At 32.8% G+C, this 13,023-nt stretch overlaps 1 protein-coding gene across 6 annotated transcripts in view; it reads right to left on the reverse strand.

Moving 5' to 3' along the window:
- Nucleotides 1-212: 212 nt before the first annotated feature.
- The window catches only part of CADM2 (cell adhesion molecule 2), a gene marked incomplete at its 5' end in the record, with an annotated part of 1,063,364 nt that continues 1,050,553 nt past the window's right edge, over nucleotides 213-13,023 (reverse strand). For all 6 annotated transcript variants that reach the window (XM_079922103.1, XM_079922101.1, XM_079922105.1 and 3 more), the window contains 2 exons: nucleotides 213-340; nucleotides 1,218-1,343. In XM_079922103.1, the coding sequence (XP_079778229.1) occupies nucleotides 222-340; nucleotides 1,218-1,343 (245 nt within the window). In that variant the 3' untranslated portion in view covers nucleotides 213-221. The remainder of the gene's footprint in view (nucleotides 341-1,217; nucleotides 1,344-13,023) is intronic.

Raw genomic sequence — 13,023 nt, forward strand, 5'->3', positions numbered from 1 at the left:
GAATTTAGGCAGTAAGAAATGTCCTGCATTATGGATGGTACAGTAATTAAAGAATGATGCTTTCGACAGCTGATTGTTGGTATACACTGGCTACTGATAGCAGTACGGTATGGAAGTTAATAAAGGTAGCAGAAGATGATAGAAATGAATTCTGAAAGATGATAGCCAGTTTTCTCCAGCAGCCAGTGTGGTAAGTAAAATTCAGAATCTTGGCCTGCATCTTAAATGAAATATTCTTTTTTCTCTTCAGCATTGACTTGGCTGCCCTCAGCATTGATAATGGCTGTGTCAGCATCTGGTGCATCTTCAGCTCCTTTAGCTTCATTTGTTAAATATGTTCCTGTGGGTATTGGAAGAAAAATACATTAGTTCTGTCAGACTGGTAAAATAGCCAGTATTAAAGCTACATTCATTTAGGAAGAAACTTATGCCAGATTTCTTATATGTTGAAACATATTCTGAGTCGTAAGAAACCACACAACTCACCCTTCTAAAGTTGCACACTTTCTTTCGGTATTCTAGTATATGTTGTAGATGAAGCTGTGGTCAGATTAACTAGAGGCAACAGCCAAACGGGAATGGGTAATGAGTACTTTGATTTCTTTAATGATGGCTTCAGACCATGTGATCCATGCAGCTGTAGCAATCAGGGCCCTTTGTTAAGATGTTGATAATGATCACATCAAACGGGTCACCATTTATTTTGGTAACTCCATTTAAAAGTAGATTATATCAATAGTTTGCTACCTAGACCATTGTGAAAAATCACATATTTTCCTCACTAATACGGCCACACGTGTGTCCATAAGCTTACAAATAGAAACATTACCAAATGATTAATGTTAGAGTTGAATTTCAGTCCTAGAGATAAATTACAAACTTGCTTCCTTTTTTTTTTCCTGAGCCAATGATTTACTCTGTGACTTTTGGCTACTGGCTAAGTATTATTTTGATAGCCAATCCAGCTTTAACATTGAGTAAAATAGTCAAGAATTCTCTGAAACAACAACTTAGTAGTTAGATCTCTCTCTTTCACCCCCCATCTCTCTCTCTCTCTCTCTCTCTCTCTCTCTCTCTCTCTCTCTCACACACACACACACACACACACACACACACACACACGCACACGCACGCACTCACATAATATTTCATGATGAAGCTAGTCTTTAGAATTTTTTTTTGCCAAATGTAAGAATGCTTTATTAAATATAACCTACCTTTATGTCTTGCCAGATACCGTCCGAGCAAAAATATAGAACACAGAGTGACAAATACAACTACAGCCACAATTCCTCCTATAAGAGCATGATCAGGGCCAGTCTGGCCAGCCAGAGCATTGGGATCTAGAAAACAGAGAAAAATATTGTCCTAGTTAGTGTGTTATTTAGACACAGAATACATATCTGCATTAGAATGAGTTATGTTGAAAACTAGCACATTAAAATAAAATTTTATTAATGTGTATTACACCAGTCATCTAGTCAACAAATATTTATTATGTGCCTATAATGTACAAAATGTTGGAGAATATAACATTTGACATATAAATTACTGTTGCCACTGAGTTTCCATTTTAAGGGAGAAACAGGATAAACAAATACACATATATGATTTTGTATAGTTACATGCCTTTTCTTTCTCCTCTTCTCCACCTGAAAATATGTGTGTGTGTATTTTTAATGTGACAAATACAACTATACCATTTAGAAAATGCAATTATGTCATAGGAAACACTGGGGTTAGAGATTATAACTTGGTATTTACCATTATATAAATATTATTTAAAGCTAAGGAAATTGAGGAACTCCCCAAGGGAGAGAGTCTAGATAGAGAGAAGAAGTCTGAAAATTGAAACCTGAAAAGCTCCCATACTTAAAGTCTGAAAGAAGTGCGTCCAGCAGAGTAGACTGAGAAGGAGAGAAAAGTGGGCTAGGAAGAGATCCTGGAGAGTACACATTAGTTGATTAAAGGGAAGATCATACTTCAAGAAGAAGGGGGTTTACAAACTGTGTTGTGTTATTGATAGAAGGAGAAAGATGAATACTCAACATTGAGGATTAAATGCCTGTTGCACTTGTAACTTTAAAGGAAGTGGTTGGAAAGATTAGATTAATGATATACTTTTACATTCTGCCTTTAGTAAGATATTATAGGAAAGAGCTGGGACCAGTAGAGGATGGCCAGTTATCAAGCAGAAATGAAAAGATCAAAGAAAGCCCCATATTTTGAGTACTCAAAAGTTTGGAAAATCAACTATTTATAAAAGTTGCACAATAAGAGATAAAACTGAGGTTCTGAGCAACAAAACATACTAAGGCTCAGCCCTATGGCAAAAGTCAGGTTAAGTGTACTGCCTATCCTCCAAAGTCCATTGTGTGCATAACTTCATGGGAGCTGCTTATAGCCTACAAGAGAGATTTAGAGAGAGAGAGTAAAGAAATAAATTAGGCCTGGCAATTCCACTTTCAGAAAGTCTTAAAGTGTGGTTACAGGAACAAGAATCTGACAAATATATTAGGAGTCTACTGTGTTTTTAATGGAACTATTGTGCCAAAGAAGCATATACCTAGTTAGAAAAGAAAAGAAAAATAAAGAAAAGTCTGACAATTGAAACATCAAACAACCTCTGGACTCCCAAACTTGGTGAAAGCAAGAAGTGGCCTATAAAAGCTGTGTCGTCCCCATAGAAGGCATATTACCAAACACCCACTTCTGATGTGGCCACAGAGTATGACTGACAAGGTTGAACTTCCTGTAAGGCAGAATTGTAGAAGCAAAAAAGAATGAACAGAAGAAAATCTAGTTTCTTCATAGAACTATAACTATTGCCAAGGCAGAGGGAACTTTTCATGCCACTCTGGCATATTTTCATAATTATTATGGATCAGTGACTACTCAAGTGTTCCCTATTTTTCTTCTATTTCCAAAAGAGAGCCTTTATTTAAAGGAGTGCTTTTCCTGAATCTGTTCTATCATTGTGTTTTGTGTATGGGATGGAGAAGAGTGTTGAAACTTGTGTTTTGGTTCATTTGTCCCTGGACTAACATATCCAGAGATGATGAAGAGAACTGTGCATATTTGAGGATCTTGGTCTTTGAGTTGGATACAGTGGCTTGATGGGACTTGAGGTTATCTCTTTGGACAGGGTTTAGCAATGGTTGATGGGAGAAAAAGAAGGTGTAAAAATATTTGTTGATCAGAAGGCTATATTGGGGCAGAGATTTCTAGCTAATGACAAATTTGTTTCCTATTCTTTCAGTGAACACAGCTAGACATTTACCAGCTTCACTGGCAGTTGAATGTTAACCATGTAATTTGTGTTCTAGACAACTGAAAGAAAGCCCAGCCAATAAATGCCTCCCACATGTAACCTTCCCGAGTGATCTCAGGAGATGCAAGTTGAAAATAAGAGAACCACAAGAATAGGTCAGGCCATGGGTCACTGACTCTCCACCTGGAAGAAAATTATTGCCAAACTAAGAATATATGCATCGCCAAATTACTTGAGGGGAAAAAAAGAGCTTTATTTTCAAAACACTGAGCATTAAAAAAAGTAAATCTGTTACAGCAGCTATTGTTAATTTAGCTTTCTATTATATATTTCTTGTATTTCCCTTAATTTCTGGCATTGGCTGTAAATCTCAAAAAAAAAAAAAGAAAAAATAAATCTGCCGTGCCTCTGAATTCCCTATTCCTATTCCTAGCTTAGATAATTTAGAATCAGTTTCAAATTCCACCTCCTGCTCAAGTTCCCAAATACAGATAGTCATAAATTATATCCATTTTATTTGCTGATTATCTCTCAGAACTGAGCACTCCTTTGGGGAGCTGAAAAATCACTCTTGTTTGTACATCTGTACCTGTCATTTCCTAAAGGTAAATTCTGAGAAGTAGTATTGCTGGATCAGAGGATACAAACATTCTAAAAATACTTTTGATAAACATTGCCAAATTATATTACACTTTACAAATTCATCCTCCACCAACTGCACCTGAGTTCCCATACAGTATTACCAGCAGATACTATAATTAAAAGAAAAACTGTCAATCTAATATTGAAAAGTGTTAAATATTTTGTTAGTAAATTATAAGTTAACATCATAAATGTGTCTAAATACTATTTCCCATATTAATGCATTAATTTTGGAATGCCTATTTACACAGCCTGACCATTTTTCCATTCAAAATTTCTGCCTTAACAGCTCTCTCCATAAAAAGATGAACATTTTTAGCAATTTCTTTTTATATATCCTTCATTTCTGGTCTTTTTCAGCCATAGATAAGTCTTACTATTTTATGTAATCAAATCTATCAAAGTTTTGTGTTATGATGTCTGACTTGTGGATCCTGATTTGAAATGCTTTTGCCATCATAAGATTATACACATATAGATTTCTGTTGTCATCTAACACTTTTATTATTTTATTTTAATCTATCTAAAATGTATTTTGGTCTATGATTTGAGGCTAAAGCATAAAATATGACTTTAATTCTTCTGTGACAGACCATTGTCTCCCACATTGTTTCTTTCATCAATATTTTTGTCACTTACCATAAATTAAATGTCTACCCACTTTATGTGTTTCTGTATATTCTAGTCTATTCCATGTGAGGGGTCTACATATGCAATCCTAGGCTAATATTTTAGTTTTAAAGATCATTTTACTGCATTGGTGGAGAAGTCTTAGATCAGGTTATGAATATTTTTGCAAGGAACAGAAATACAACAGATTGCTTATTGGAATTGTACTAATTTACAGATAGCCTTCTTTTATATAGTGCATTTTCCAGGATAATGGTACGACACTTCAATTATTTAAATCTTTAGTGTCTTTTAGTAAATTGTGTAGTTTTCTGATATAGGACCTACATATTTTTATTAATGCTATTTCCCATTAAAATAATATTTTTAATATTTAATATTTTGAAACATTTTAATATTTTAAAATATTTTTACTTTTTCATTAAACTTTATGACTCCTTTTTCTTTATTCCATTCATATTTTGCACTCTGTTTTATAAAGCATTATATCTAGTACTTGTCAAGATCATATTTTTCATTTTTATTTCCTGACTGTCAAACTTCCTTAGTTTTATATTTTCTTTTTTCTACTGCTCTAGTTAGTGTTTGTGAATAATAATGACAATTTTGTCCTGATTCTGATGATCTCAGAAATGCATCAAAAATTTAAATGGACTAGCCACCATCCTCCTTTTGACATTGTTTGGTCTCGTTACTCATTTCAATATCTAGAGTTCCTTTTACAGCTTCTCCTTACCTAAAATTAGATAGTAAAGATATTCATATCATCACCCCTTGATCAAATGAAGCACACATCTTGTCAAAAGAAAATTTCATGATAACAACATCCTTGAACCTTGAATAGCTGAGTATTATTTTATTGTGAATAAACACTCAACTGGCTAAAGAATTCTGGGTTTTTCTCTTTTTGAATTAATAATAATACAACACAATTTGTCAGTGTTTTGACAATTTGTTTTGCCTCCCTTTCCTACCAAATAAATCTGAAATCATTTGGATTTGTTTTGCCTCCTTCTACTCCAAGATAAATCTGAAATCATTCAATTTTCTAAATGATCTGCATTTTCTGCATGATTGCTATCAGAATATTTGGTTTTTTCCTCCACTATATTTTGATATTTTAGCTGAATATATTTTGTAGTTTGTCTCTAGTCAGAATTTGACTTCATTTGCAAACCTACTTTTTTATTAAATTCAGATTAAGTTCGTTTGTTTTTTGGCTTAAGAATTCTTTTTTTCTACTCTACTTTTGATTAACAACTGTTCTTTCCATTTTCTTTCTTGAAAAATCCAATTATGCACTGGTAGCAACTCCATATTTCATGTTGCATACATGTCATTCTTTCTTTCCTATTTTTATAATTTTACTAAATTACATTTTGTTTTAGTTATATTTCCCAAGTTTATCATCCCTTTAGATGATTTGATTTTCTATCATAGATTTTCCTTTTTATTTCTTCCTAAAGGGTTTTGTTACTGATTGTGACTTTGGTTTAACTACACTCCCTGTTTAATCCCACTCTGTTCTTACTTAGTATATATTTTAAACAGTTTTATATGACTGACAATAAAACGTGATAGTTTGATAATATTTTCCTCATTTTAGTATAATAATTCCATTTAAATGTCTGAAAAAAATGGTTTTTCTTGGTGAGCATATATTATTTCTCTTCTTTTATTGCAAATTTTTTTCATTGGATGCAAACTGAATTTTTAAATTCTATACATCCTTACATTTTATTTTCTTATTTTCATTCTTAATGTTGAGATGTTTTGAAGACAGATTCTCTTTTCTGAGGCTGGTGTTCATTCCTGCTCAGTTGTAATGCTGCAGACCAATGCAGCTACAGAAACTATTTTTGTAACTGATATATGAATCATAAGATATCTGTACATAGTGGATGGATTGGAGAAAGATACGAGATGTAGATCACTCTTGGTGAAAGATTTCATTGATTTTGTATACTTTGCCTAAAATCTTCACTTTAATAGTAGAGTCTCAGATAATATGCAGTCCATCCCCCTTTTTTGTACAATTTATACAAAGACAAATTGATCTGTTAGAATTTGTTTTAGATAATTTAACTTTATCATGTTCATTATTGAATATATTTTCACTGGTTTCAAATGCATTTATATATATAAATACTACTTTCAGAGAAAGCAATCCATAACATTTATATTTATTTGACCCTAGTCATGAATGTTCTGCATATACTTTTATTATTTATAAAGGAAAGATTTCAACCTTTAGCCTTCATCTCATCAAAAAAATAAGTCAACATATAGTCCTAGGATTTTTAAGATTTCAAAGATAGTATGATTATAGAGGATGCTCCTTTGCATGTCTACTTGTAAATGTATTTTTTTTTACACTAACATTTTTGGTTACGCCTTTTATTTTTCCCCCATAACTTTTAGAACTAAAATTTGTCCTTAATTAATTTCTATTCTTAGCATCTAAAACAAGTGACTGAGATTGAGGATCAGATAAGGATCACTTGAACAATGAAGAGATAATATTATACATAATTTAAGTGGCTAAGTCCCAGTGGGAATCACTCATACACCCTTTCTCTCATCCCTTTCCTACTGTCATAGCAATAAAAAGATGAAATGCATTCCATATATACGAGTTAGCATACGGTATTTGTTTTTCACGGGGAGGGGGAAGGGTAAGCTGGGACAAAGTGAGAGAGTGTCATGGACATATATACACTACCAAATGTAAAATAGGTAGCTAGTGGGAAGCAGCCGCATAGCACAGGGAGATCAGCTGGTGCTTTGTGACCACCTAGAGGGGTGGGATAGGGAGGGTGGGAGGGAGGGAGATGCAAGAGAGAAGAGATATGGGGATATATGTATAGGTATAGCTGATTCACTTTGTTATAAAGCAGAAACTAACACACCATTGTAAAGCAATTATACTCCAATAAAGATGTTAAAAAAAAAAAGCTGAAAAAAAATAAAAAAGAAGTGCAGCCTTCCAAAGTTTCTTTACATATGGCTGAGTCTGCCTTATCACTCAGATAAATACATCATGTGTCTTTAAAGGCCATTATTCATCATCAAGCATTAGCCCAAGACTTGCTGGAGTTAGCCTGTTAACACGGGGGTGAGTAAATTCCAATAGATTTGGCAATATATTAGAAATCTTTTCTACTTGACAATGCATAAAACATGAATATTGTGGAATTAAAGCTTTCTGAGGGCGAATTCCCTGGCAGTCCAGTGGTTAGGACTCCATGCTTCCACTGCAGGGTTCAATCCCTGGTTGGGGAACTAAGATCCCACAAACCGTGCAGTGCAGCCAAGAAAAAACAAAGAAACAAACACAAAAAGCCTTTCTGAGCATAACATCTTTCAGTTAGGGTTACTGGACTTTCAATAAAGGACTCTGAAGAGAAAATCATGTTACATAAAAATATTAAGGATTAGTAATTTCTGATATTTAGAAGAGTAGAAAATAACCTTAAAGTATAGTTTTATTTAAAAATCTTAACATGGAGAAGTACTAAATTATATAATTCTATCTCTGAAATCATCACTGGGGATTTCTACCATCAAGTGTCTAGTCTATCATGTTTTGTCCCCATAAATGAGAAGTGAAAATTCTAAAGAAAGAATATCTAACTTTCTAGATATTAGAAAAATCTAATTTTTTAGATCAAAGCAGGGAGAAATCAAAAACACTGCACAGTTTTTAATCCAAGTTTAAAATTATTTTACAATAAGTATTTTATTATATATGATTTGTCATTTTAATAAAATGTTTGGTAAGAATTGGAATGAAAATCATTTTATGTAAATATTTTTAAATTCGTTTCTGAGACCATTTTTAAAAGAAAATGATTGTCCTTAAATATTAAAATAAATATGTTTTCAAAGCCAAATTTGGATTATTAATTATAATTTTTAAAAATGATAAATCTCTAAGGACATGAACTATAACAAACATGTTAATTCACCTATTTGTGAGGTTAAGAAATTTTTACTTTTTTTATTTTTACTAAAATCTAATAAAAACTATGTACAAAACAATTTAAATAGCAGAGTTCAAGAGTAGAATTAATTTTAATATTGAAAAATAGAAGAGTTGGAAAAGCTGGAATGAATAGAAAAAGATGAATTACTGAAAAGAAGCAAGTGCTTCTTATGCAAAAGACACCAAGTGTAGTTCCCTAGTAACAACCACCAGAGTCATGGAATGTCAAGACAAATAATCAAGAGCAGAGTAGAATAAATTTAAACAAAATATAATATTGGAGTGTATGATAACAGACACTTAAACAATAAAGCCAGTTATATTGATATTCTGCATTCATTTTGGAGTTTATATTAATACATATATATATATATTAGAAGTGATTTAAAACTCGTGGAGAAATTTCAGTTTAGCAATAAAATGTTTCAAAAATTATGAAATCAAACTCACAAAAATAAGTGTAAAACTGGGATTATCACCTTTAGAGAGCATAGTTTTTCAAGTTTAGTTTTCCTAAAAGTTATTCTGCATCACAATCAAGTGATATTTAGCAATTCTAGTTAATTTCCTATCTCTTTGTGGGGAATGTACTAATATAGGATATTTAAGACTTTGGAAATAGGATTTTCTTTTTTAAAAAGAAAAAGAAAAGCAGTAAGAAACTGCTCTGGACTGAATTTTGTCCCCCTCAAAATTAATATGTTGAAGCTCTAACCCAAATGTGATGGTATTTGGAGATGGGGGCCTTTGGGAGAAAACTAGGTTTAAGTGAGGTCATGATGGTGGGGGCCCTCATGATGAGATTAGTGCCCTTATAAGAAAAGATACCATAGAGCTAGCTTCTTCTCCCTCTCCCTCTCTCTCTCTCTCTCTCTCTCTCTCTCTCTCTCTCTCTCTCTCTCTCCCTCTCAATCTCTCTATCTGATATTTTGAGGACACGGTATGAAGGCAGCTGTCAGCAAACCAGGAAGAAAGATTTTACCAGAATCTGACCATGCTGAAACCCTGATCTTGGTCTTCCAGACTCCAGAACTGTGAAAACTAAATTTTTGTTATTTAAGTAACTTGGTCTATGGTATTTTGTTACAGCCTGAACTGACATACAGAAACTAGAGTATGATCTTTTTCATGTATTATCTCACTTGAATTATGTGAAAATTTAAGGCAATGGAAAATAGATTTAGGGAAGTCTGGATAATACATACTTATCCCCAGCCAATGACCTGCATATAAACAGAACACCCAAGACTGCACAGATCAATTCCTTTACATGAGTTACCTGCAATTGAGGTGTGTGTTGTATAGCTGCTGCAGTGAGTTACACTGCAAACACTTGCCCTCTCTCTGCTCACAAACCAGTGTTTCACAGTGGTTAAGATGCAGTGAATAATGTCATGAACATTAGATGAAATCAGTATTGGGGTGAAACTATGTTGTACATAAATAGAAGGAAAGTGGTAGAATGAAGCACAGAAGTCAGTGAAAGTTTTTCAAGTAGAAGAAATTGCTCACAAAATCCTGGACTTACAAATTGTTTATACTAAACCTTAAACAACTTACTACTATCAGGTTGACTTTGGGTAAGTTTCTTAACCTTCTCGTCTTTAGAATGTGAATACTTATTTTCCAGGATTGTCAAAGACTAAATGTGCTACTGTACATAAAGGGCTTAGAAGAATGTCTGACACACTGTAATGTAAGCACTATCTAAATGTAGTTATATGATGGAAAATAAGTTGGAAAGTATAAACTTCTATGTAGAAAGATATAGGTTTTCTTTTTTCAATTTTTAAAAAGACTCCTTTAGGACTTTTACTTATGTAATAACAATGGTGAAGCATTCTAAGTGTCTAAATATTTGAAAGATGGGGGGATATGAATAGCAGAAGATTTACATAACATGAGATGGGATCAAATGAATCTTGTGGGAGTCTGACGATGGGTGAGGATTAAATGAGAGAATAATTTATTGAGTAATCTATGCTAGTTTCTGTATTACAAATGTCTTATTTTATTCAATGCATATAAAGTGTTGACTTAAGAAATCATAGTTATTACTAATAAAAAGATTGATAAACTCTGGAACAGCTTGCCTAAGCAACTTTTGGGATTAATTTTTGAAAAGCTTTAAAAATAATCATGAAAATCAGTTTTAAAGATGTGTCAGATGATTCCTATTTTGAGAACAAGAATTTGTTCAGGTAATTTTTTCTAGTGTTTTATCTTTTCACATAATTGTATTCTCTTTTCTTCTGTCATGAAGAGGAATTCAATGCCCCTCCATGCTAAATGACCTCCCTGCTGGTGCTGTTTCTTCAACCAGTAAGACATTCTTCCTTCTCTCTGGGTATGCAAAACCCAAATAACAGTGAGCAGTCTCTCCATGTCAATCAACCATGAATTATTTCATTCGGAAGTTTTTTCTCTTAAATTAATTCACTTGCCTTAGTTTTATCTTCCCCCAAAGATATGTCTTCTTGAAGATGAAAGTTGTGTCTTACACTTGTAATATAGCTGGAACAGCACTTTTACACAGTTCTTAGAACCAAGCAAATTGAGTGAGTGAATGGATAATATTCAATTCTTATACTGAATTCCAGACAGAACTGGGTTCTTTAGATACCAGTTTGCTCTGCTGAGCAATGGATGGCTACTCCTTCATGGTATTAAATTATTTGTTTAAATATAATAATACTGTTAATATCTAAATATTTTAGAAATTAGTGCTAAATAAAAATGACTCATCCAGATTTGTACCTAATGTTTTGGATAATTTGATTCTAACATGAAATTAGAATATTTTTATGTACTTAAGATTCTACTTTTCCCTCTTTAAATAGAGTAATGCTTCAGAAAGAGGGTCACTATGGTAAAACATTAGAAATAGTTATACATAATTTATGGAGAAAAATAAACTGTCCTTTGACAGTATATGACATTGGCAAAGTCCCTGGAGAGAAATGTCACCATATTCACTCAAAGGTCATCTGTTATCTTTTAATTTTATGTACAATTACTGTTTCTGACAAAAACATGTAAGACCAATCTCTAAAGGTTAGAAAACATGAAAATATATTGTTCTTTGTGTATGTATAGTGATTTACATATACTTTTTTACTGTAAACAATGTGTACTCAGACTCTAAATCCAAGGGTTCTAAATTATGCTACATCATACAATAGGTTTTCAATAATAAGAAAAAAATCCCAGCAAGCTTAACACTTATCCTTTCCTCTCAAAAATGTATTTATTGTACCATAAATTTCTTTGCATACCAAGCACATAAACAACAAATGCCACCACACATTTCTATGTATTAATACACACAGACTTCCTACTCAGAAAGATTTTGAAAATAATTATAAAGTCACTCTTTTGTTTGTTTGCTTCATTTTGAACTTGGCGTTTCAAGGTTTTTTAGCTTAGAGATATAATCAATTTATAAAATGTTTCATCAAGCAAAGTGTGACTGTCAGATGTACAGAAGTGAGGTGTTGCTACATCCTACAATAATTTCAAGCATTGAGCTACAGATTTCCTCTTCTGAGAATTACCCCCTCAAGATCTGCTCATCATTTGTTATGACTTATAGGTGTCCCAATTACATAACAACTGACTTAGTAACTTGTATTTATAAATAGTTAATAATGTGCTAAACCCAAACAAAATATATTCTTGAATAAGATACTTCATTTGTCCTTGAGAACAAAAATTTAAGTAGAAACTTTCTCTACAAGTGTTCATATTTTTGGATAAAGTAGGTTCTAGCATAATCTCTTCACTTCATTGATCTTTCTTTCTCTGTGAACCCAGGATAGTATTTCCTTGACTACCTCAAATGAGGAAATTTTTCAGCTCTGAAGAATTTTAAGAATCCAGAGAGGACTCTCAACCAGCAGAGTAATATAGCTATTAGGACCAGGGCCTTTCACAAAATGCTTCACTTCTTTTAGCACTGATACCCAAAAGGGGAGAGAACTTGCCAGAAGATTACCTGTGTGAGAACGTGAGGGAGGTGAAGGAGAGGAATGGTTTTTAAGGTTATCTAAGTGATCAAAGTGAGAATAACATAAGTTATGGGGTATACATGGGGTTATTTGTTGCTTGGAAAAGTCTGCTATATTATCCATCAGGCATGTGACACACAGTGTAACTTACCTGCATTAAACAGTAGTTTCTCTTAAGATCAGAGAAGATCTGAAATGGTATGAGACTCAGAACTATAAGTTTGACCTCAGAGTTTCAGATTTTACATCTATAAATAAGTATATATATGTGCTCTGCCTTCCTCAAAGAGTTATTAAAATATTAAAATCAGTTAATATGGAATCTGTGCATATAAGTCATTTCTAATAGGTGCTCAGTAAATAGGATGTGAGGAAAATGATAGCTTTATAAGGTTAGAGACTGTTTAAAAAAAATCACATTCTGTAGTTTTATGGGGTTTTTTTCCAGGAAAAAATATACTCAAGTTCATTCTACAGTGTCCAATTTC

The sequence above is a fragment of the Stenella coeruleoalba genome, assembly GCF_951394435.1.
Source record: "Stenella coeruleoalba genome assembly, chromosome: 5".
NCBI lineage: Eukaryota > Metazoa > Chordata > Mammalia > Artiodactyla > Delphinidae > Stenella > Stenella coeruleoalba.